The 27,460-nt window shown below is 45.9% G+C and overlaps 1 protein-coding gene across 1 annotated transcript in view; it reads right to left on the bottom strand.

The window, feature by feature from the left end:
• Window positions 1-27,460, bottom strand: part of LOC126470880 (mitogen-activated protein kinase kinase kinase 1-like) — a 177,329-nt gene that overhangs the window by 142,210 nt on the left and 7,659 nt on the right. Inside the window, exons 3-4 of the mRNA XM_050098902.1 lie at window positions 1,666-1,725; window positions 1,158-1,259 (exon numbers count right to left, since the gene is read on the bottom strand). Coding sequence (XP_049954859.1) covers window positions 1,158-1,259; window positions 1,666-1,725 — 162 coding nt within the window. The remainder of the gene's footprint in view (window positions 1-1,157; window positions 1,260-1,665; window positions 1,726-27,460) is intronic.

The following is a 27,460-nucleotide window of genomic DNA, read 5'->3' as shown; positions in this document are numbered from 1 at the left end:
AACCAAAGGAAATTCATCGGAAAATCTGTGAGGTTTACGAACAAAGTGCTATGAGTGATTCAATGGTTAGAAGATGGGTCAGACTGTTCAATGAACGACCTGATCATGTGCATGATGAAGAACGAAGTGGACGCCCGTCTGTGCTCATGTTGGATACCCAAAATTATTACTGAACAACACAATAAACAACAGATGGTCAGTACACTTCAGTTTTTGATACACTACAATGAAGAAGGCGATGGTTTTCTTTCTTGGATAGTCACGGGGGATGAAAGCTGGGTATCATACAATACCCCCCCAAACCAAATGGCAAGCAATGGAATGGAGGCACATTTCATCCCCAACGAAGGTTAAGCCTAAGCAAATCTTGACACTTCAAAAAGTCATGTGCAACATTTTTTGGGACAGAAAAGGCATTTTGCTGATTGATTTCTTACCACGAGGCCAAACAATCAATGCACATGGTTACTGTCCGACCATTAAGAAATTGCGCTGCGCAATACAGAACAAGCACCGAGGATTACTATCAAAAGGTGGGTTTTTTTTTTTTTCTCCCCACAATAATGCCCGACCTCACACAGCAAATGTGACCAAACAACTCTTACGGGAATTTCACTGGGAAGCATGTGATCATCCTACATACAGCCTGGACCTCGCTCCTAGCAACTTTCATCTCTTCTTACACCTAAAATCTGTCCTTGGTGGTCAACACTTCAACGATGATGACGAGCTGAAAGAACATGTTACTGAATGGTTGTACACACAGTTGGCAACCTTCTATGAAGAAGGCATACAAAAACTTGTGCCACGCTATGACAAGTGCCTACAAAATTTCAGAAGCTATGTAGAAAAGTAGTTTAACAGTTGTAGATTTTTGTACAATAAATATTTTTTCTGTATCTGTACACGTTTGTTTTATATAACCAAACGGAACTTACTTTGTGGACATACCTCGTATATGACAATAAGTATTGATAACTCCATAATCCAGGGAATAAAACACATGAACGGCTAATTTATTTGCAATATAATCAGATACTGGAACCATACTCAACAGATGCACACAATGAAAAATATTGGTGGGTTATGTTACTTTATCTATCCATTTTAACAATTCTTAGAAAAAGTTAAACAACACATGGGTTGTAATCACAGACCAGTGCTGGAAGACTAGGAGACAGCCGGTGCAGATGACTCTGTCGGCACCTTGCAGTTGGGGTTTGGCAGTGCTTTAGTTGTGCTGCTGTAGGGCCTGGGGCCTGAAACTAATGTTATATGGAAAATTCACATCAAGAGAAAAAAAACATACTTCTTGTCAGAAATGCATTTTTTTTAACTTATCTGAGATAACTGCATCTTTCACACAAAATAACTTTTCTCTTCTAGACACACAGAAACAAAATGTAATCTGTCACTCTGACACTACTCTGTATGCCTGAATGCAATAACTTCCTCTGGTGTTGCGTAACTGAATAATTAAAATTAACTAAATAATTTAAAAAAGAACTGACAATATGCTTTGTTCAAATGAGGCACAATACACAAAGTTCTTTGACAACACTAAAGCCTCTTGTTTCTTTCTCCTAACAGAAGTATTTCAAACTATGAGAACACAGTTTTATAATCAGTTTCAATTCTGTAAATAATACAACATGTTTCACTTACATCAACACATGGCAGTGTTTCTGGGGCAGGCTTCACTCTTTGCAAAACATGCTTCGCCACCTATGATGAAAAACAGTGTCTGGTACAATCTGTAACATATAACTGCTATACTAATTAAATTAGAATCAATTTCCACTGAAATCCAGTCAACAATGGAACACATTACAGGCATTGTACTGATGAAAGGATAATGTATTCTTTGGCTGTCCATGACTTGCAAAAACAATATGTATTAAAATTAGTATACGAGGTGCTGAGCATCAGACAGGCACACAGAAAACAGGGAAAATAACTCCTCTTTCAAATGAAGTCCATCTTTAAAGCTATGCATCCAGAAGTGGTGTGAATTTGATAACTGGCCCATCGGACAGCAGCTTTGCGGGGGGGGGGGGGGGGGGGGGGGGGGGGGGGGGGGGGGGGGGGGGAAGCTCCCCCCCCCCCCTTCTCCCCCCCCCCCCCACCCCACTCAAAAAGAGCATCAGTTTTCACCACTTCTTTATGCCTTTGTGCTACTCTGTAACTCTTCTACTTTGTGAGTGATGATCTATCCCCTGATACACAATATAATCCATCTTGCACACTCCATCAGAACTAAATGTTTTTTATTTCATTGTACTCTTGTTTTTCTTAATGCACTTGGTAATTCAAAAGTAATGGAAATAGTGCAAATACACATATTTTATGCTGTCTGTTCCAAAATGTGAGTCCAATGTTTAATGACTGTATCGAACCACTCTTTTCTGAAGGGTTATTTGACAAAAAGGTGCAACATGTTCTTCTTAAAGGTGGTGTCACATGCATGTGGTTAAAAGCAAATAGTATTGGCACACGCTGTACAGCATCCGCCATGGTGTAGTCGTTATAGCTGCTGCTTGGTAATATGCTGGTCACTGGTTTAGTCCCACCTGCTTCATTTATTTGTCATTTAATATTTATGTTTTCTAGAAGATTCTGAGACTGACTTATTTATGGAATATTGGAATTTGCTACAACATTTTATTTATGTACAAATAGGAGCACACCCTGCTGAGGCAAACAATTCAACAACTGTGCTTTCAGTGTCAAATGTTATTACTTGTTGACAACACTGTTCTTGTAATTAGAACTTGCTTCCAGATTCTATGTGACATATTTGATGGCAACAGGTATCTCAGACATTGACATTGCCACGATTCCAATAAAGCTTTGCAAAAGCAATTGCCTTCACACACAAAAGCCTGAACACAAACAGCACATTTTGCCTATGATCTGCAATGTGAACTAATCGATACAAAAACAACAGTCATATGCATATCCAGCTTCACTGAAGTATATCAGCAACTGCTGGTTGTTTTCCATCACTTTTCAGTCCCATTCACGTTGAGAGTGGAACCAACCCAGAGCAGACAACCCAGTGTTTAACACTTTAACAACAAAGAGGATCTCCTCCTCATGAAGCAGCATTCATATATGATACATGATTCACAATGAAATGTGACGATGTGAAACAATATTCAACTCTCAGAGCATCCTTGGTTCTACTCTGTGATCCTTGTGGAGAAGGAAGATGGTTCATGGTATTTCTGGGACAATTACTGATGGCTCAAAGCTTTCCTCCAAAATAGATATACATACTGGCTATTCACAAGAGACAGCTTTTATAACAACTGATGGCCTCTATTAGTTCAAAGATATCTAAACGGGTTAACAACTGTGCTCCTCCACCGAACCACAGGTGCTCCCAAGCCCTTATCTGTGACATCACGTGCAGACGGAGGAATTTTTGGTGACCACTTCTTGCAGACAGCCAAACACACATAACAGAGACTTAGAAATCGTCTTGCCCCAGGCCGGGCCCTCTAGTGTTACTGGGGCCTGGCTGGGCTATAATTCCTCCATCTCTGCGCGTGACGTCGCAGATAATGGCTCAGGAGCGCCTGTGGCTCAGTGGAAGGGGAGCGATAAGCGTCACACTTCTGGTCTGCCGGGCGTCAGCTGTGCCGCAGCACGGAGTGTTATTTGCTCTGCAAACGACGCGGAGTGCAGAAGCTTAGCTCTGGGTGTTCACTGGGTGTTGGCCTGCTATGTTCACTGTGTGTTAACGTGCCTCTGCAATGCCTTTGCGACATGAATATTGTCGGCGCTGGTGGCGCAGTGATCCTGAGTATAAGTCATTGAAAGCAATAGAAATTGACTTGGATGGACAATTTAATAAGCAACAGCTTATGGGTGGTCCAAATGTTTCTCGTGGACTACGAGTGCAATTCACGTGTGATGTTTCTGCTGTGTTTAGAGGCAGTACATGGCTGACCTCGGCTGTTGTGTGGGGGAACCATGCAGATTATTGTGGCCTTGAAGCATTCCCTGATGCAAACATCTTGGCTTGGAAGACGTGGAGTATAGCTGAGAGTAAAGGTCTACTCGCTAAAGTTCCCTATGGTACTTTGGTGCCAGACAAGCCATTTACTTTGTCCACAAGAAGAAAGAAGAAGCTGAATGCAGGCGAGTATCTTTTTATATGGGCTAAAGTAGGGAACAATAATTGTAAAATAAAGATTACTGGCAACTGTATGTTCTATTATAGACAGTAAAAAATCCATCTCCTTTCCTTATCTCTCCCATTTTTTTTTAATTCATTTATATACGCTGTTAGCATATGGTTACACGCTAGGCGTAGCGTGACCTTGAGCCGGACTTAGGCTCTGGCTCGCGCAGCCTGCTGTGCGGGTTGCTGGCCCATCTTGTCCCAGGCCGGGAGACAGCCTTAGTAGCCTCCAACAAGGCCTTTGTGTTGGGTGAAAAAAATGATGTTATGTTTCTGGAGAATTATTCCAATTTTTTTTTTGGGGGGGGGGGGGGGCTGTTCCAGATGAGAGGATAAATGCTGTCACAATAGGTTTATCTTCTTGCTGTGCAAGATGTAGCCTAAACTTTTTTGGTTTCATAGCACAGTTGGTCTGGCAGTGGTGGATGTAAGCGCACTTTCAGAAAGCTGCCTGTATGTGCTCTCTTGGTCAGAGATTTCACGAGCCTTGTGCACTATTGTGTTGAGGATGCCTTCTCACTGTAAAAGGGCAAGGCAGCTTGAAGCATTTAAGTAAAAATCTGCATGTACTGGTTTACAGTAATTGCTGTGTCCTTGTGCATCATCTGGTCTTCACTTGACTACCATATCCACGAAAGTAAGTTGGTTGTCGTCTTCTATCTACATTTTGAGTCTGATGATTTTGCACAGTGAGTTCAGATGTCTTGCAGATTCTGAGATCTGTGCTACCAGATCACGAATGTATCATTTATATATTGGAAAAATCAAAGTACTGCACCATCTGGATGATGCTACATGGCTAAATAGTCAAGAACATTTCAAAATGAAAATGGGGTCCATTCTGATCCAGAAAGAGTAGGAGCCATAACAGATTACCAATGCAATAGATAGCAATTTTTCTTACAGTATGGAGCATGGGAATATCTGTATCCTCAAGAAGGAGCTTACATCTTCATCAGTTTGGACACTTTTGGATGAGAATTCAGAGACAGAACTACACACTAATCGTAGGTTCAAATGGTGGTTCAAATGGCTCTGAGCACCATGGGACTTAACATCTGTGGTCATCAGGCCCCTAGAACTTAGAACTACTTAAACCTAACTAACCTAAGGACATCACACACATCCATGCCCGAGGCAGGATTCGAACCTGCGACCGTAGCAGTCGCGCGGTTCCGGACTGAGCGCCTAGAACCGCTAGACCACCGCGGCCGGCACTAATCGTAGACGCTACATGGTAGATGCCGTTCTATTGTAAATAGTGGAAGATGCCTCCAGAGTACTCTTCATGTCTTAGAAGAATTTCTCTCTGAAAGAGACAGAGTGCTTTGCAGTTTTGGGAAATCTTAAATTCTGACCCTATTTATATGGCAGACCATTCATTGTTGAGAATGATCACCATTATTTATGCTGGCTGTCACACATTTGTACACAAAAATGGATGTAAACACAAAGATGTCAAATGTCTTTTGTGGAATCAAATGGAGGAACATTACAGTACCGATCATCACTGCTCTAATGAACACTGTAGCTGGACAGTGGGAAGATACAGGATTATTGAAGACAACAGAAGCCTTAAAGTTGGAAGAAGCTGACAACAAAAAATTTAATTCACTATATAGAATCTTGTAGAAGTGAAATTACAAATGGAATATTGACAAAAAGGGATGGGAATTATTGCTCATCATCCCAGCTCATTTATGACCAGACACTGAAGTATTTTTGTGATACTAAACACAATGAAGTATTTTCATAATACTCTGGCTTCAGATCTTTGGAGATTTGTGAAGACTCTTCATAAAATCAGAGGCAGATATCATTGCTCATGTCTCTCCTGCTCCATCAGACATGTTGGAAGCCAATGTGGGGAATCCCAATGATGGAAATATGTGCCTCAGTTACCCCAGGACAAATTTCTCCACAGGCTAAAGTGTAGTTAGGGTGTACCATGGCTCTTCTATTGCGTGTTACTGTTGGCAGTGAATTATGTTATTCACAGCCAGTCAGGTGATAGTACACAGTAGCCAATGAGAACTGACTTGTTTTGGGAGAAGATAGGAATTAATTACTTTTCTTTTTGACATGGAGATCGTGAGAGCGATGATTATTAATCTGTCTATTATGGATTATAAGGTTAGTTACCGGTTTTCATATTTATTTCTTGCACTGTATGTTTCTCAGAATAAAATGGGATTTCTTGGTATATGGTTTCATATTCAAATGTTATAGTATAGTTGTTGAGTTGGAGAAGACAACAAAATATGACTGGAAGGAAACTGGCTGCAGTGACACACTGCTCTGTACCATAGCCCAATAGCTGCTTAACAAAATTTGTGGGGTATTTTCAGAATGTCCCAATTTTCAAGATAGTGGTTAGGTAAAAACCTAAGAGTATAGTTTAAATTTTACAGACTACATGATAGCATTGTGCACAATATATTTCACTATGCCACTATGTAATTTCATACACCTAACATCATGACAACATTTATCAAACGTTATTTTCTCTTTGGTTCCACCATCTTCTCTAATCATTTGAGTCACGATTCTTGGCATTCATTTTGCATAATTCACTGCACAAATAGTTACCGACTACAGCACACAATGAAAACGACACAGTACACTATAAAGGCACTTTTACCCATCCTGTAGTTATTCCACTTTACCAGACTGCCACTGGCTTCTTGGAAGGTTTCCCAAGTCAATAAACGGGGGGTAGGGGGGTGGGGTGTAATGGATAACAGTGTTCACTGATGCATCACCTACTACTCTATCTCCAAGGCAGTACCGATGTTACCGAGCGAGGTGGCGCAGTGGCTACACACTGGACTCGCATTTGGAAGGACGACGGTTCAATCCCGCGTCCGGCCATCCTGATTTAGGTTTTCCGTGATTTCCCTAAATCACTCCAGGCAAATGCCGGGATGGTTCCTCTGAAAGGGCACGGCCGACTTCCTTCCCCATCCTTCCCTAATCCGATGAGACCGATGACCACGCTGTCTGGTTTCCTTCCCCAAACCAACCAACCAACCAGTACCGATGTTAACGTTTTGGAAATCACCAGGTTTCTTGTGAATACATATTTTGAATCATGAGGTGTTATGTTTAATTATCTCTGATTATGGAAAAATGTCTCTACCTCGACTGGTGTCAGTCAGTATCATTGACGGGAAGACAACAGCCTACTATCCGCAGACAAATGGCCGCATCGAATGTTTCAACAGCTGTTATCAGATATACTCCTGATGTATGTTGACATCAAACAGAGTGCCAAGGATACAATAGTGCTTCCTCTGACATATGCATAAACACAGCAGTGCAAGACACGGCAGGTTTTATGCTGTTTGCTCAGATCTATGGTCGCAAGACTGAAACAACACTGGATACTTTGTTCATGTTAAATCTGACAATGCTGAGGAAGAGTACACCAAACAGCTCAAACACCAGAAATCAAGAAATAAGACAGTTAGCACACATTTGAACCTCGGATGCTCAGAGTATGGATCAAGACATGAACAGTGATCTGTAAGTTACAACCAGTTATGGATTTTTACACCTGTATGAAAGGTCACACTGTCAGGCAAATTATTAACACATTACTCTGGCCGGTACCAAATTCTACATTGATTCTCATGTGACAACATGAAATCAAGGATGATAATTCTACATCGCAGTACAAGAATGAGGAGCTTTCATCCATGTCCTCCTCATGCAGTTGTATCTTATCCTGAGGATCAGTTCAACTATAAGTGGCTTCTGACACCAGAAACATGAAGATCTGCCTGATAATCACAATGCCTCAACAGAAATAACTCTGTTTAGACACTGCTATAACAAGAAGATGATGATGATGATGATGATGATGATGACGAGGTGGAGGAGCAATATCTCTGTGTCATTCGCTATGGAGTAGTGGTGACATCCTGGTTCAGTTAGCAACTCCTGTAATTATTTATCATTCAACATTTAAGATTTCTGGTGGGTTCCAAGACTGACTTATTTATCAACTAATTGAATTTACTACAACATACTATATATTGTACCAAAGCTTAACACCTGCAATGTCAGCAACCAGCATCAAATCAGTGCTTCAAAGATGCCTAACACACGGGAATAATTTTCCGGAAGGCAGAAGAGAGATGGCCATCCTTCGACTGTCCACCAGGAAGCAACTCAAGCACTGATAACGGCTGCAGGCCACATGGATCAATTCGCTTCCTCAAGACACATGATTGAAAATAGGCCCAGCTGTATCCTAGTGCCAGGTGGTATTTAGGTTAGCGCTTGGGCTAGTCCAGGCCAGTTCACTCCGGTTGAGTTTTCCTGGGCCAGGCTCCAATTCCACAAGGATTCCATCTATCAGGATTCTCACTTGAGAGTCGCCTCCACGACATCACTGCCATTCGCATCTGACTTTGCAACCCCAATAGCTGCCAACTGTGGACATAAAGTGTGTTCGTGACCTCCTAACCGAAGAATATTGGGACTCTGTCATTGTGGCTGTCTTGCGGACTTGTAAATTCATTCATGTTTAACTTTCAAATTGCTACATGCTGGACTTAGACAATTTTGCTCTCTATGAGACTCTGACTCTTACAAAGCATGTGTTTAATGAACTTAGACTCAGTAGCAATCCAACCAGCCTTCAGAAGTATTAATGTTCTGTTTCAAGGAATTTTGATTCAGTTCACTTCAGAGTAAACATGCTATTAATCTCTGATAAATAAACTCGTTCAATCATTGCTACCTGGATATCTTTTGTGCTGCTGTTGGTAGAACATATGAGTCGGCAACAAGGTTTTGTGTTCCTGTCATGCTTGCGTGTGGTCTGATCCGTGTTGTCAGTGCTTGTGTGTGTCTTCCACTTGACAGTACGCTCATTACAATGTTGCTTATAGCATGACGGTATCAGTGGATCACTCTTCCTGGATGTTGATGCTCCTCCAGCAGATTCAGCGCAACCACAAACTCCTGATTTAGTGTCTGGCAGCCATCTCGACATCTTTTCTGGAAATCTCCTCCCTTGACAGGAAGACTAACCGTGGGCAAATTACACTGCATGCACGGAGCAGCATTTCCAGGCTCACACCATCTCAGGCTATGAGCAGTGGCATGCTTTCTTTTTGGCATACATAGGCCTGGACATTTATCGCCTATTACAACAACAACCAATGTACTCAAATACTTTGACTCTCAAGTGCATGTGATGGTGGCCCACCGCAAGTATTTTAGGTGAAAAACTCCAAGGATTGTCGCACAGATAACAGATTGCTCAACTACAAGGTTTACCTCACCAACTGCCATTTTCAGTGCAGTAACCCCAAGTGCAAGCAATCGCATGCTGCTTCCCTGGTTAGAGATATGATTTTAGAGCACAATCCAGGTGACTGTCTTGGATCTGATCTCTTGAAACTCAAAAACCCATCTCTAGAAACTGTTACAATGTCAAGTTGAACACTTATAATTCAAAAGACAACACAATACATGTAAGTCACAGAGCGAGTAGACCACGTAAAGCATGTGTACACAGTAACAGTCAAATCTGCACCGAGTCCAAGTCTAGCGGACACTTGCCGGCTGGCCGCTTAGGTGGCACGGCTGCTGCATGGCTGGCAGACAGCGCCACATGTAGAGGACACGCGTAATTGTGCGGCGGCAGTTTGAATGATTGGCGCGTCACAACACTTTTCCCCCCTTGAAATTTTTTCACTTGTCTTGATGGAGGTGGCCTGTAGATGGCTAACGTCCATAGGCGTTGTTTGACTGGCCGTGAATTCTCAAGGAGGAGGCTTCCCATACGGACGGAAGTGTCCCCGATGATAATGGGTCAAGATGACAGGAGACGTAGGGGTCGAATCTGCTGGGGCCCCGTGCACCAATCTGCCTGTTGCGGCAAGTCCAGTTGATATAACAGGAGACATGGGCAATGTGTTGGCGTCCGCAGGAGAAGGAGGCAAGTAGAGTTGCTCCGACAGATGATGGTCATCTGGTTCATGCATGGGCACGTCTCCTGGTGGCGTCCGTTCTTGTGCTGGCACCGAGACAACGATGAGAGGGCTACGTTGTGAGTAATGAGAGATGCCAAGATCCTGAGCGTCAGGTAGAGCCGAAGGCGGTGTAGGGGCATCCAGAAAAGGCGTTGCCTGCTCCCAAGGCCAAAGCTGGTCCGAATGACGCACTGCAACACCCGTGTCCATCTGGATTTCATACAGGCATCGGCCACGGTGTCGTAAGATGCGGCCAGGACTCCATTTTGGCTGCCTGCCATATCCCTGTACCCATACAAGGTCGCCGGCGCTGAACTGGCCAAGCGAAGGCACCCACGGCCGTGAGGTGGAAGGCTACAGAAGATGAAGTAGCATGCGGGGCTGTCAGCCATGTAAGAGCTCAGCCGGGCTGTGGTCGCCCATGGGGGTGAAACGGTAAGAAGCCATAAATTGGAGAAGCGCATCATCAGCAGAAGAAGTCAGGAGTTTCCTCATCTGAGCCTTAAACGTGCGGACCAGTCGTTCAGCCTCACCGTTAGATTGCGGATGGAACGGAGGGGCTGTGACATGCATGACACCGTGTCAAGCAAAAAAATCTTCAAAGTCGGAAGAGGCAAATTGCAGACCATTATCAGTAACAAGAGTAGAGGGAAGGCCTTCCAAAGAAAAATGCGGGCGAGAGCATTGGTGGTTGCCGTGGTGGTAGGCGATGTGCAACGGACAATGAAAGGAAAGTTAGAGTAGGCGTCAATAACGAGTAGCCAATAAGTACCTAAAAAAGGTCCACAAAGTCAGCATGAATGCGCTCCCAGGGCTTCTCAGGCGAAGGCCACGGTGACAAAGATGCCTTCGGGGCGGTGGCCTGTGACGCACAAGGGCCGCAGGCAGCGACCATGTGTGCGATTTCAGAGTCGATGCCGGGCCATTACACATGACGGCGCACCAGAGATTTTGTCCGAGAGACACCCCAGTGCCCTTGGTGAAGGAGGCGCAAGATCGAAACACGCAAAGACGCAGGACCACAACATGTGGCGATGCATTTTCGGTGGAAAGGAGGATAACACCATCACTAGCCGTGAGGCGGTACGCAAAGCGTAGTAGTTCTGCAACGGATCAGTAGTCTTAGCGGACAGACGATCTGGCCAACCCTTCTGAATACAGCGTAAAACCCGGGAGAGGGTAGGGTCAGAACCCGTAGCAGCCGCCAGACAGTCCCCGGTGATGGGGAGTCCGTCCACAACCCACTGCTCGGCAACATCCAGGTGGAAACACAAAAGTTCATCCCCATCGAATGCCAGATAAGGACCCATGGGAAGGTGAGACAGTGCATCAGCAATTGCAATTTGAACTGTCGGCCGGAAATGAATCTCATAATTGAAACGAGACAAGTAAAGAGCCCAACGCTGGAGGCGGTATGCAGCCTTGTCGAGAAGTGACGTTGATGGATGAAACAAGGAAACAAGAGGTTTGTGGTCCACAACAAGATGAAATTTGGATCCATAAAGAAAAACACCAAACTTATGAAGAGCATAATTATTTATGCCAAAGCTTCTTTTTCAATTTGAGAATATTTTCGTTGGGCATCCATGAGCGTTTTGGAGGCGTAAGGAATGGGTTGTTCAGAACCGTCAGAGAAATGGTGTGCAAGGACTGCACCAATCCCGTATTGAGAGGCGTCCATGGCAAGAAGGGGATGTTGGCCAGGTCGATAAGTAGCCAGGCACGGGGCCTGTTTCAGCATAGTCTTCAATTTCTGAAAAGCCGCATCACATGACGCGGACCAGTGAAAAGGCACGTTTTTATGCAACAGGCGATGCAACGGCTGAGACACCGAACTTGTAGATGGTAAAAACCTGTGATAACATGCTATTTTCCCCTAGGAAGGCCTGTAGTTCCTTAACAGATGAACAGCGAGGAAGGGCATCGATCGTGGCGACTGTTTGCTGAAGTGGACGAATACCATCCCGAGAGAGTTGGAACCCCAAGTACGTGATAGATGCCTGAAAAAATTTTGCTTTCTGATGATTATACTTAAGACCAGCAGTCTGTAAGACATGAAAAAGTGTGCGGAGATTCTGAAGATGTTCTTCAGTGGCGGAGCCAGTGACAACAATGGCGTCCATGTAATTGATACACCGAGGGACTGTGAGCAATAATTGTTCCAAGAAACGCTGAAAGAGAGCAGGGGCTCTAGCAACTCCGAATGGCAATCGATGGTACTGATAAAGGCCGAAATGCGTGTTAAGGACAAGAAACTACCGGGAAGCAGCATCGAGAGGAAGCTGATGATAAGCTTCTGACAGGTCAATTTTAGAAAAATACTGGCCTCCAGCAAGTTTAGTGAACAATTCTTCAGGTCGAGGCATAGGGTAAGTGTCGATAAGGCATTGAGCATTTACAGTGGCTTTGAAATCGTCACAGAGACGAATATCACGGTTTGGCTTAGCACTGACAACGACAGGAGAGGACTACTCACTGGAAGTGACAGGAAGCAAGACCCCTGAAGCAGTGAGATGATCCAGCTCCCATTTGACCTGATCACGAAGGGCCACAGGAATCAGCCAAGCCCGAAAAAACTTAGGCCGAGCGGTGGGTGTGAGCGTGATGTGAGCTTCAAAATTGTTTGCACGGCCTAACCTGGGAGAAAAAAGGAACGAAAATGTCGTCAACAAGGGATCCAATTGAGCATAAGGAATAACATCAGAGACGATATTGACAGAGTCATTATGGAGAACCCAAAAAACCGAAAGGCATCGAAACCAAAAAGATTATCCGAGTTACTATGGTCGACCACAAATATGGGAACAGTGCGAACGACGGATTTGTAAGATACCTCAGAATCAAATTGTCCCAAGAGAGAAATCTTCTGTTTATTGTAAGTCCGTAATTGCCTAGTGACAGGTGATAGGGTTGGAGAACCCAACTGAAGATACGTCTGAGAATTGATGATAGTGGTGGCAGAACCAGTATCCACCTGCATGCGAACATCTCGACCAAGTATTTGGACCGTGAGGAATAACTTCCCTGAAAGGGAAGAAGTACAATTGACAGACAACACAGAATCAGAATCAGCGTCATGTTCATGAACATCATGTATGTGGTCGGATTTGCAAACGGATGACACATGACCTTTCATTTTGCAGTCGTGACACACGGCCCAACGTTGGGTACAATCGTCCCGTTAATGTTTCGTAAAACACTGCGGACATGAAGGAAGTTGCCGGAGGTTTTGCTGCAGTTTCTTAGAGGTTTGTTTACGGTTAGGCCGAGGTTGCACTCGGGAGCGTACTGCGGCCACGTCGGACAGTGGGGACACGCCACACGCTTCGTCAACGGCACACAGAGGTTGTATTTCCCGGACGTCACCCCACACCTCTATTTGCGCCCCAGCAGCGCGAGAAACTTCAAAAGACTGCGCGATGGATAGAACTTCATTGAGAGTCGGATTTGCCAACTGAAGGGCACATTGCCTCACTTCTTTGTCGGGCGCCAACCAGATAATAGCATCCCGTATCATGGAATCGGCGTAGGATTCTTTGTGAACTTCAGTAACAAATTGAAACTTTCTACTGAGGCCGTGAAGTTCAGCAGCCCAAGCGCGATAGGATTGATTCGGTTTGAGGTGAAATCAATGAAAGGAACAGAGACTTACATGTTTGTTCATCCGTGACATGAAATGCCAAGAATGCTGTCGAAGACGTTTTTCGTAATCAGACCAGTCTTCCGCCGTCTCGTCGTAAGGAGGAAAAGGAGGTATAGACAACAACGAGAAACGCCCCGCACTGGATGCCGCGACGAAATCACGAATCGCCGACGTGAGAAGCGTTTGCTGTTCAATGAGATCTTGCAATAGTTGCTCTAAAGTAGCCATGGAAACTTGTGGGTCAATGATGAAAAGGGAAAATCCACTACCACGTCGCCAATTGTTATAACGTCAAGTTGAACACTTACATTTTAAAAGACGGCACAATACATGTAAGTCACAGTGCGAGTAGACCATGTAAGGCATGTGTACACAGTAACGGTCAAATCTGCACTGAGTCCAAGTCTAGTGGACGCTGGCCGGCTGGCCGTTTAGGTGGCGCGACTGCTGCATGTCTGGCAGACAGCGCCACATGTAGAGGATGCGCGTAATTGCGTGGATGCACTTTGAATGATCGGCGCGTCACAACAGAAACTTTTCTTCCCATCATCAGGACATCTGAACAACATCTTTGACTTTCAGCTATCCTACAGTACCCCTCTCAAATGTTTGCAACTTGGACATTGAGTCGTTCTCAAACTCAGTTAAGGACCCAGCCCAATTAGAGCAGTTCCGGCAAAGACACAGCATTCCAGTGCCGTTCCCAATACTTTCCTTGCTGCAGTCAGTGTTTTATCAGTCATCAACAACAACAATTCCCTTGAAGTGAACAAAGTGCACCTCTTGTGGGAAATACGAAAATGGGGCCAAAGTGTGTCAGTCAGATTTGAAGGTGCTGTGCCCGCATGGACCCCTCAGACATGGGCGCAGACAACACGGATGAACTGTACCCAGATACAGCACATGTTCAATCAGTGTTCCCACACACTACAGAAAGTCTCTCATTAACTGTCAAAATTGGACCCATCTCCTTTCAGACAGATTAGGGGTCGGACGCAACCATTTGACTGGGTATCATATTATAGCATTGGGTTCCCTCCCCTCTAACCCTCTGGTACCTCAATGCGAAGTTATTGCAATAACCTTATAAAAATCAATGGATAATTTAAAAAGGTAGCAATTGTACAACATTATGGCGAGCAGTTTGGTGGTGGATGCCCCAAGAACTGTCAGTCTCTTACACATGGACCTTCTTAATGCACTTGGACTACAAATTCAAGACTCTGGCCCCACAATCAACTCCCTGGGTACAAACTCGTACCTAAAAATTAGTTCACCCCCAACCCCCTTCCCGTGGGGCAAAATAAATAAATAAATAAATAAATAAATAAATAAAATAAAATCAGCTCCATATCTTCACAACCCTTTTCGGGTGTTAAGAGACTTAGAAGCTCATGTGGCCCTCCTTCCATTGGCAATGCCACAGATTTTTAAGGCTAGAAATGTTCTTATTGAGTTCAGGGGTAAGCTTTAGGGGAATTACAGTGGCTGGCAAGATGAGGGCAGCCTCCCTCCAGTCTCCAGTCCCCAAGATCCCATGGTCCATGACCCCTGTCACTGTTGAAAAACCATTTGTGGAGATTTCAAGATGGCCATATATGCCCAGTCAGTTATTGTTATTCTAATTGTGTGTACTCGATACTTAAGGTAGACGACATCATGGTCCATCTAGCTGACAGAAAAGTGGTTGCAAAATATGACCTGAGGGATGCATACCTCCAGCTGCCATTGGACGAAGAAACCCCGACGTATCTTAGCCACCAACATTCCCTTCGGGTTGTTTCAGTACAACAGACTTTCCACTGGTATAGCCAGCACTCTGGTGATATTTTAACAATATCTGGAATATCTCACTTTAGATATACCGAAAATGGCAAATTACTTACACAACCAAAATATCCACGGGTGTGCTGCCGGTCTATAGTGTCCAACGGGCACAATATTTCGGCGATCATACATGTCGCCATCATCAGGTGAACTGACGGACTGAGCTCCTGTGAACGTGCCGGCACGGAGATCCGTACGCTATGGCTGCTCAGAGGGAACTGGGTTCGGTCGCGGCGGCGGCCGATTTAAATACCCTCCGCCCGTGGCGCGCTCCCACCACCGTCCGCGCCCCGCGCCACGGTCGCGCGGTGGAACAGATTGCGACGGCGTCTGAGATGACGTCGGTGTGATGGCTCTGTCCGCCGTGGTCGTCACAACTATACGTTTGCTCGATTTACTCTTGATTAACCCGATCGCTGGTTTCCAAGCCTTGCTAAGATTATAGCCACAGTCACGGTTTATGAGGTTGTCATTGGTGCGAATTTCGATGGCCTCTCTAACAACGCTGTCCCAGTATCTCGACGTCTGTACCAGAATCCTCATGCGGTCATACTCCATGGCGTGATTTTCTGACAAACAGTGTTCAGCGACCGCCGACTTGCTCAGATACATCAGTCGAGTGTGCCTCTGGTGTTCACGGCATCGATCCTCGACGGTGGCGCGGGGCGCGGACGGCGGAGGGAGCGCGCCGCGGGCGGAGGGTATTTAAATCGGCCGCCGCCGCGACCGAACCCAGTTCCCTCTGAGCAGCCATAGCGTACGGATCTCCGTGCCGGCACGTTCACAGGAGCTCAGTCCGTCAGCTCACCTGATGATGGCGACATGTATGATCACCGAAATATTGTGCCCGTTGGACACTATAGACCGGCAGCACACCCGTGGATATTTTGACTATCAAATACGCTGGGAGAAACTCAAGAATTACTTACACAACATTCTTTTCACAGGCAAAGACACAAGGGACCTGACCAACAATGTGCACGCTCTGTTCATGGCCTCCAACACACCAGTCTAAATTGTAACAAGGACAAGTGCTATTTCTTTGTTCATCAAGTTGAATATCTCGAACACATTTATAGTGCTTCCAGCATTGGCCCCATGCCTCAGTGCATCGATACAATATACAAACTTCTGGCTCCTACAAATACTAGCTAGCTGAAATCAGTATTGAGACAATTAAATTACTATTGAAAGTTTATTGCCCATGCAGCCACTATTGCCGAACCATTATACCATCTACTGTGGAAAAGGCCCATTGGCAATGGACTCTGGCATGTGCAAAGCTTTCATAGACTTGAGACAAAACCTTCTCCGCCCCTTGTGCCTCACAGCATACGACCCCATCAAACCTTTTATCCTGGCAGCAGATGCATCGGGCTGCATGGTAGTAGTAGTCCTGTCACACCTGTTTGACCAATTGGAATGCCCAATCACTTTTCTGTCCAAAACTCTCACCACTGTTCAATGAAATTATAGTCAGATTGAGAAAGAAGGATTAGTATCATTTTTGGCCTTATAAAGTTATATGATCATGTGTATGGTAAGCATTTCACATCATTCACCAACCATAAACCTTTGCTTCCTCCAAAATTCTGACCAAAACAGCATGCCACCTTTAGCAGTGGGTCCCATCTTTGTCAAGTTATACTTATGATATTCAGTATTGCTCTACCACACAATATGCATATTTTTATCTCCTTTTCTACCTACCCCTGGTCTAGGACCTGGTGTTCGACAAAGATTCCGAAGTATGTTTTCAGCTGGACATCGCTGCAAAGAAGCCATGGCCAACCTTCTGCTGAATACCAAGCTCATCACACTATAGAGGACACAACCCACAGCACCATCGTCCATCTGGTAGGCCACAGTTGGCTGCCAGATTGCAAACATGTCCAGTAGCTGGACGTCCACGCCTGTTGGCACCATCAAGTGAGCTCTCAACCCTGAATGCCGTGCTGCTGTTCCAAGAGGAAAGCAGCCACACCCAGGTGGTCATCTGTGAATCTCTCAAGCAGTGCGTTTTGTCGCTTTGGCACATCAGGCACTGGGACATGGTGCTCACTAACTGTATGACCCTCGACCATGTCTCCTGGCGTGGCATGGACAGTGCCATTATTCAAATTATATCTTCTCACACCACCTGCCAGTGCAAGCAGGCTGCCCTTCCATGATGTTTCTCCCCTTGGCCAGAGACTTACGGTCCTTGGTCCAGGCTTCATTTGGATTCCGTGTGATATTTCTTAGGCCACACTTGGTTCATTGCAATAGATGCAGGCAGTGGATTCCCCTATGTTTCCCGCATATCTCCCACATAAACTTGTTACACTATTCAAACCTTGTCTCGCATTTTTTCCACTGAAGGACTTCCCAACACCATTGTCACAGACAATAGCTTCTACTGTGCATATGCAGAATTCTCCACTTTCTGTGACAAAATTGGCATCACGCTTGTTCACACAGCACCTTTCCACCCTGCCTCAAAAGGACTAATAGAACATTCTGTATGCACTTTTAAAACCCAAACGTCTAAATTACACCGTCATAATCCTCTGGATGAGGCTCTCACTCTTTCTTTGATCTCATTGGTCCCAACTTTCTATCCTTCACCCCACAGTTCTCAACCCCCCCCCCCCCCCCCCTCCCAACACCCTACTCGGTGGTCTAGCCGCCACAATTTTTCAATTAAAGACCCAGCGTGGGCCCCTGTTTTTACTAAAGGATGTCAAAATTGGTTTCCCACCATAATTTCCAAATTACTAGACAGGGCCTATTTTTAATCACGTCTTGCAAGAAACAACAGGTCCATGTGGCCCGCAGCCTCTAGTGATGCTCAGATCACCTCCAAATCGACATGGTTCGCCTCCCAATGGACAATCGGAGCATAGCTGCCTGTCTTCTGGGATTGTCCGCTGTGTGTTAGGCACCTTGTAGCACTGATCTGATGTTGACAGCTTGAATGATGACACTGCAGGTGTTAAGCCTCAGTACAGCAACCCCGCCCCCCCTCGACCCCCAATTCAGAATGCCACACTGTGCTGCCAATGATGTCAATCAATTACGACCGCATCGTGGTCGTCGTCCTGAGAAACTACAACTTTCTTTTGTTCCAAAGATGAAGTCACCTGCCGTCTCCACCCATACACAACCAGGCTATCTCATCCGCAGCTGGTGGGCAGCTCATTGGAGGGGCATTCAACAACTTCACATGCCACATCAGAACCAACACCAATGGATGTGCCCATCACCCACCAAACCTTGGAATATGCCTAATCCAAGGATAATGAGATGATCTTCTCCAATCTACTCCCCAGTGCAGGGAGGGCAGAGGGAGGGGGGATTGAGATTTAAAGCCTGCAGTGTCAGCTACCAACATCAAATCATTGCGTAGCAGATGCCTAGCACATAGGGAAAAATTTTCCAGAAGACAGCCATGCTCCAACCATCCACCAGGAAGCGACCCAAGCATTGCTAGAGGCCATGGGCCACATGGACCTGTTCTCTTCCACAAGACATGTGATCAGAAATATGCCCAGTTGTATCCTAGTATTGAGTGGTATTAGGGCAGCATTCGGGCCCGACCAGACCATTTCTCTCTGAGTGTGTTTTCCTTGGTTGGGTGCCAATTCTGCACAGATTCCATCAATCAGGATTCTCACTAGAAAGTCATCTTCATGAAGTCATTGCCATTCTCATCTGACTTTGTGACTCCAGGAGCTGCCAGCTATGGCTTTCCGAGCATTCATAGCCTCCTCGCTGAAGAAGATGAGGAGTCTGTCATCATGGCAGACTTATGAATTCATTCCTGTTTGACTCTAAAATGGCTACATGCTAGGCTTCGACAATTTTGCTCACTATGGGACTTTGGCTCTGATAAAGTGTGTGTTTAATGAACGCAGACTCAGTGACGATCTAACCACTCAGCCACCAGAAGCACTATTGTTCTATTTCAAGAAGTGACTTATTTTATGGTTTGTTTCACTACACCTCAGAGTAGACATGCTATTAACACATTGCGTACAGCTCATGTAGATTTACGTGTTTCCACATCCAACTGTTGTGGATGCATCATGTAAATTTATGTTTTTCATTCTGCGTGTGTTTTCTGAGACCTGTTGTTCATGCTAGCAACTATATCAATTTAATAAAATGTTTATACGTGAATTGGAGGGTTCAGAGAAGTGAACATGAATATGAACTTATTTTCGTCTTTCATTTTACTGGCAACAATCAGTACCACAAAATAGTCAGTACTGCAGTTGTTACCTTGTGTGGTATGGCGCAAAAACAGTTTATGGAATGCGAGATTCTTACTGAACTGTCTGCGGACAATTTTTCTGATGTTCCAAGTGAGTCAGAGGATGTTATTGATAGCGGTCGTGGAAGTGAAGAAGAAAACAAGAAAATGAGATACTTGTTAACATTTTTGATGACGAAGTTCTGACAGTGAAAGTTTGTTAAAGAAGGATGAGACCATTATTTTATAAATATTTAGAGGAATTCCAGGAGTAAGAACCCTTCCCAGTGAGATCAATATCATTATAAGCACTGTGAAATTAGTTCTAGGCGATGAATTGTTCTATCAGATGTCGACACAATCAAACTTGAGTTACCAAAAAAACAAAAACCATTATAAAGAATCACCCAAGTCTCCCAAATTTACAAATATTAGTGCTGTTGAACTGAAAAATTTTTTGGGTGCGATTATCTTGACAGAGAAAATAAAAAAGATTATCTACAGGACTACTGGTCAACAGATTCTCTAATCGAGACACTGATTTTTGGCAAGCTAATGAGTAGACATCGATTTGAGCAGATATGGAAATCACGGCATTTCAGTATCAGTTCCTCACAGAGCGGCCAGGAAAACAGTCTCTACAAAACTGAACCTGTGCTAAAGTGCATCCTAGATGAATTTTTGGCTGTATACAAACCAGAACAGGAGCTTTCTCTTGACGAAGGAATGATATCATGGAGAGGTCGGCTTTGATTCCGGACATATAATCCTGGAAAACTTATCAGATATGGTTTGTGTTACAACTTCAAGTTGAACAAATATATTTCAAGGAAGACGCAATACATGAAAGTCACAGATCAAGTAAACAGAGTAAGACGTGTGTGCACTTTAACAGTCAAATCATAACTGAGTCCGAGTCTAGCGGCCGCTGGCTGGCTGGCCACTTAGGTGGCACTGCTGCTGCATGGCTGGCAGACAGCGCCACATGTAGAGGACGCGCGTAACTGCGTGGCGGCACTTTGAAAGATCGGCGAGTCACAACACTTTTCCCCCCTTTGAAGTTTTTGCACAGGTCTTGATGGAGGTGGCCTGTAGATTGCTAACATTCAAAGGTGTTGTTTGACTGGCCATAAAGTCTTGAGAAGGAGGCTTTCCGTAAGGACAGACGTGTCCCCGATGATAACGGGTCAAGATGACAGGAGATGTATGGGTCAAATTTGCTGGGGCTCTGTGCACCAATCTGCCCGCTGCGGCAAGTCCGGTTGTTATAACAGGAGACATGGGCGATGTGTCCATGTCCATAGGAGAAGGAGGTGAGTAGAGATGCTCCGACAGGTGATGGTCATCTGGATCCTGCATGAGCACGTCTCTTGGTGGCGTCAGTTCTTGTGCTGGCACCGATATGATGGTGAGAGGGCTGTGTTGTGAGTAATGAGAGATTCCAGTATACCGAGCATCAGGTAGAGCCGAAGGTGGTGTAGTGGCATCCAGAAAAGGCGTTGCCGGCACACGAGGCCGAAGCTGGTCCGAATGATACACTGCAACACCCGTGTGCGTTTGGATTTCATACAGGCGTTGGCTACGGTGTCGTAAGATGCGGCCAGGACTCCATTTTGGCCACCTGCCATATCCCCGTACCCATACAAGGTCGTCGGCGGTGAACCGGCCAAGCAAAGGCACCCGCGGCCGTTAGGTGGAAGGCCGCAGAAGATGAAGTAGCGTGCGGGGCTGTCGGCCATGTAAGAGCTCAGCCGGGCTGTGGTCGCCCATGGGGGTGAAACGGTAAGAAGCCATAAATTGGAGAAGCGCATCATCAGCAGAAGAAGAAGTCAGGAGTTTCCTCATCTGAGCCTTAAATGTGCGGACCAGTCGTTCAGCCTCACCGTTTGACTGTGGATGGAATGGAGGGGCCGTGACATGCATGACGCCGTGACGGGTACAAAAATCCGCAAAATTGGAAGAGACAAATTGCGGACCATTATTAGTAACAAGAGTAGAGGGAAGGCCTTCCAAATACTCTCCTGGAAATTGAAATAAGAACACCGTGAATTCATTGCCCCAGGAAGGGGAAACTTTATTGACACATTCCTGGGGTCAGATACATCACATGATCACACTGACAGAACCACAGGCACATAGACACAGGCAACAGAGCATGCACAATGTCGGCACTAGTACAGTGTATATCCACCTTTCGCAGCAATGCATGCTGCTATTCTCCCATGGAGACAATCGTAGAGATGCTGGATGTAGTCCTGTGGAACGGCTTGCCATGCCATTTCCACCTGGCGCCTCAGTTGGACCAGCGTTCGTGCTGGACGTGCAGACCGCGTGAGACGACGCTTCATCCAGTCCCAAACATGCTCAATGGGGGACAGATCCGGAGATCTTGCTGGCCAGGGTAGTTGACTTACACCTTCTAGAGCACGTTGGGTGGCACGGGATACATGCGGACGTGCATTGTCCTGTTGGAACAGCAAGTTCCCTTGCCGGTCTAGGAATGGTAGAACGATGGGTTCGATGACGGTTTGGATGTACCGTGCACTATTCAGTGTCCCCTCGACGATCACCAGTGGTGTACGGCCAGTGTAGGAGATCGCTCCCCACACCATGATGCCGGGTGTTGGCCCTGTGTGCCTCGGTCGTATGCAGTCCTGATTGTGGCGCTCACCTGCACGGCGCCAAACACGCATACGACCATCATTGGGACCAAGGCAGAAGCGACTCTCATCGCTGAAGACGACACGTCTCCATTCGTCCCTCCATTCACGCCTGTCGCGACACCACTGGAGGCGGGCTGCACGATGTTGGGGCGTGAGCGGAAGACGGCCTAACGGTGTGCGGGACCGTAGCCCTGCTTCATGGAGACGGTTACGAATGGTCCTCGCCGATACCCCAGGAGCTACAGTGTCCCTAATTTGCTGGGAAGTGGCGGTGCGGTCCCCTACGGCACTGCGTAGGATCCTACGGTCTTGGCGTGCATCCGTGCGTCGCTGCGGTCCGGTCCCAGGTCGACGGGCACGTGCACCTTCCGTCGACCACTGGCGACAACATCGATGTACTGTGGAGACCTCATGCCCCACGTGTTGAGCAATTCGGCGGTACGTCCAACCGGCCTCCCGCATGCCCACTATACGCCCTCGCTCAAAGTCCGTCAACTGCACATACGGTTCACGTCCACGCTGTCGCGGCATGCTACCAGTGTTAAAGACTGCGATGGAGCTTCGTATTCCACGGCAAACTGGCTTACACTGATGGCGGCGGTGCACAAATGCTGGGCAGCTAGCGCCATTCGACGGCCAACACCGCGGTTCCTGGTGTGTCCGCTGTGCCGTGCGTGTGATTATTGCTTGTACAGCCCTCTCGCAGTGTCCGGAGCAAGTATGGTGGGTCTGACACACCGGTGTCAATGTGTTCTTTTTTCCATTTCCAGGAGTGTAGAAAATGCGAGCTAGAGCATTGATGGTTGCCGCGGTGGTAAGCGATGTGCAACGGACAATGAAAGGAAAGTTAGAATAGGCGTCAATAATGAGAAGCCGATAAGTACCTAAAAAAGGTCCCGCGAAGTCAGCATGAATACGCTCCCGGGCTTATCAGGCGAAGGCCGCGGTGACAAAGATGACTTCGGGGCGGCGGCCTGTGACGCACAAGGGCCGCAGGCAGCGACCATGTGTGCGATTTCAGAGTCGATGCCGGGCCAGTACAAATGACGGCGCACCAGAGATTTTGTGCGAGAGACACGCCAGTGCCCTTGGTGAAGGAGGCGCAAGACCGAAGCACGCAAAGACGCAGGTACCACAACATGTGGGGAAGCATTTTCGGTGGAAAGGAGGATAACACCATACCAAGCCGTGAGGCAGTAACGCAAAGCGTAGTAGTTCACAATGGATCAGAAGTCTCAGCGGACGGATGATCTGGCCAACCCTTCTGAATACAGCGTAAAACCCGGGAGAGAGTAGGGTCAGAATCCGTAGCAGCTGCCAGACGGTCCCCAGTGTTGGGGAATCTGTCCACAACCCACTGCTCGGCAACATCCAAGTGGAAACACAAATGTTCATCCCCATCAAATGCCAGATCAGAACCCATGGGAAGGCAAGACAGTGCATCAGCATTAGTATGTTGAGCCGTCGGCTGGAAATGAATCTCATAATTGTAACGAGACAAGTAAAGAACCCAACGCTGGAGGCGGTGTGCAGCCTTGTCGGGAAGTGACGTTGATGGATGAAACAAGGAAACAAGTGGTTTGTGATCCGTAAGAAGATAAAATTTGGATCCATAGAGAAAAACACCAAACTTATGAAGAGCATAAATAATGGCCAAAGCTTCTTTTTCAATTTGAGAATACTTTTGTTGGGCATCCGTGAGCGTTTTGGAGGCATAAGCAACGGGTTGTTCAGAAATGTCAGAAAAACGGTGCGCAAGGACTGCACCAACCCCCAACTGAGAGGTGTCTGTGGCAAACACAAGATGTTGGCCAGGTCGATAAGTAGCCAGGCACGGGGCCTGTTTCAGCATAGTCTTCAATTTCTGGAAAGCCGCATCGCATGACATGGACCTATGGAAAGGCACGTTTTTATGCAACAGGCGATGCAACAGCTGAGACACCGAAGCAACAGACGGTAAAAACTTGTGATAGTATGCTATTTTCCCCAAGAAGGCCTGCAGTTCCTTCACAGATGTAGGGCAAGGAAGGGCATCGATCGCAGCGACAGTTTGCTGAAGCAGAGGAATACCATCCCAAGAGAGTTGAAACCCCAAGTGCATGATAGACGCCTGAAAAAATTTTGATTTCTGAAGATTACACTTAAGACCAGCAGTCTGTAAGACATGAAAAAGCGTGCGGAGATTTTGAAGATGTTCGTCAGTGGTGGAGCCAGTGCCAACAATGTCGTCCTGGTAATTTATACACCCAGGGACAGTGAGCAATAATTGTTCCAAGAATCGCTGAAAGAGAGCAGGGGTGCTGGCAACCCCGAATGCAATCACTGGTATTGATAGAGGCCAAAAGGCATTTTAAGGACAAGAAACTGCCGGGAAGCAGCGTCGAGAGGAAGATGATGATAAGCTTCTGACAGGTCAAGTTTAGAAAAATACTGGCCTCCAGCAAGTTTAGTGAACAATTATTCAGGTCGAGGCGTAGGGTAAGTGTCGATAAGGCAATGAGCATTTACAGTGGCTTTGAAATCGTCACAGAGACAAATATCACGGTTTGGCTTAGCACTGACAACGACAGGAGAGGACCACTCACTGGAAGTGACAGGAAGCAAGACCCCTGAAGCAGTGAGATGATCCAGCACCCATTTGACCTGATCATGAAGGGCCACAGGAATCGGCCGAGCCCGAAAAAACTTAGGCCGAGCAGTGGGTTTGAGCGTGATGTGAGCTTCAAAGTCGTTTGCACGGCCTAACCCAGGAGAAAAAAGGGACGAAAATGTTGTCAACAAGGAATCCAATTGAGCATAAGGAATAGCATCAGAGACGATACTGACAGAATCACCTATGGAGAACCCAAAAATGTGAAAGGCATTGAAACCAAAAAGATTATCCGAGTTACTATGGTCGACCACAAATATGGGAACAGTGCGAATGACAGATTTGTAAGATACCTCAGCATCAAATTGTCCCAAGAGAGAAATCTTCTGTTTATCGTAAGTCTGTAATTGCCTAGTGACAGGTGACAGAGTTGGAGAACCCAACAGAAGATACGTCTGAGAACTGATGATAGTGGCAGCAGAACCAGTATCCACCTGCATGCGAACATCTCGACCAAGTATTTGGACAGTGAGGAATAATTTCCCTGAAAGGGAAGAAGTACAATTGACAGACAACACAGAATCAGAATCAGCGTCATGTTCATGAACATCATGTATGCGGTCGGATTTGCAAACAGATGACACATGACCCTTTGTTTTTGCATTTGACACACATGGCCCAACGTTGTGGACAATCTTCTCGTGAATGTTTTGTAAAACACGGCGGACAAGAAAGAGGTTGCCATGGGTTTTGCTGCGCTTGGGAGCATACTGCGGCCACTTCGGCCGGCGGGGACACACCACACACTTCGTCAACATCGCACAGAGGTTGTATTTCCCCGACATCGCCCCATGCCTCTATTTGCGCTCCAGCGGCGCGAGAAATTTCAAAAGACTGAGCGATGGATAGGACTTCATCTAGAGTCGGATTTGCCAACTGAAGGGCATGTTGCCTAACTTCTTTGTTGGGCGCTGATTGGATAATAGCATCCCATACCATGGAATCAGTGAGTTCAGCAGCCCAAGCTGCAACACGAGAGGCTACCACATGCGTTTGCTTTTGAAAATAGACGGACAGTAGTGAGCACATTGCAGCAAAGGACAAAGACGCAGGATCTTTCAATGAAGCCAACTGCGACAACAACCGATACATCTGAGGTGAAATCCATGAAAGGAACAGAGACTTACATGTTTGTTCGTCTGCGAGATGAAATGCCAAGAAGTGCTGTCGAAGACGTTTTTCGTAATCAGACCAGTCTTCCGCCGTCTGGTCGTAAGGAGCAAAAGGAGGTAGAGACAACGGCATCTGATGCCGTGACGAAATCACGAATCGCATTTGTGAGAAGCGTTTGCTGTTCTATGAGACCTCGCAATAGTTGCTCTAAAGTAGCCATGGAAACATGTGGGTCAACAATGGAAAAGAAAAATCCCATCCTCGTTGCCAATTGCTATAACTTCAAGTTGAACAAATATATTTCAAGGAAGACGCAATACATGCAGATCAAGTAAACATAGTAAGACGTGTGTACACTTTAACAGTCAAATCATAACTGAGTCCGAGTCTAGCGGCCGCTGTCTGGCTGGCCGCTTAGGTGGTGCTGTTGCTGCATGGCTGGCAGACAGCGCCGCATGTAGAGGACGCGCATAACTGTGCAGCGGCACTTTGAAAGATCGGTGAGTCACAACAGTTTGTTTCTGTTGCTTGCGAAAGTTTAAGTGGATATATCTCCAATCTTGAAATATACACTGGGGAAAGAAAAAGCTTCGAGACACTATTATCCCTGCACTTTCATCTCACCATGGCATGTGGCAGCATGTTTATCAAGACAATTATTATAACAGCATAGCTACTGCCAAAATACTTCAAGAAAGGAAAACAAAGAGTTTGTGATATGATAGGAATCAGCAGAGGTCTCCCTCAGGGTCTACAAACAGAAGCCAAATTTCTAAACAACATTGACACTACATTTCAAAGACAAGGTGACATTTCACTGCAGGTATGAAAAGATAAAAGGGAGTTGAGAATGATAACAACAATCCACGATGCATCCATGCTTAGGACAGGGAAAAAGAACACGACACTGGGAAATCATACAGAAACCAAAATGTATTGTGATGTACAGTAAATTTATGAAAGGCATGGACAGAGCTGATTAATGTCTTTCGTATCGTGAGATAACGTGGAAAACCAATAAATGGAAAAAGAAATTGTTTCTAACAAATTGTGCTTTGTTTGGCGTATACAAAGTGTACAGAAACCCAAATTTTATTTAAAAACAGATACGTTATTGTTCCTAAAAGAAGTTGCAGAAGCCTGAGCAAGTGATC

Source organism: Schistocerca serialis, chromosome 3 (assembly GCF_023864345.2).
Source record: "Schistocerca serialis cubense isolate TAMUIC-IGC-003099 chromosome 3, iqSchSeri2.2, whole genome shotgun sequence".
Taxonomy (NCBI): domain Eukaryota; kingdom Metazoa; phylum Arthropoda; class Insecta; order Orthoptera; family Acrididae; genus Schistocerca; species Schistocerca serialis.
Note: the sequence above shows the minus strand (reverse complement) of the source record. Positions and strands in the feature narration are given on the sequence as shown.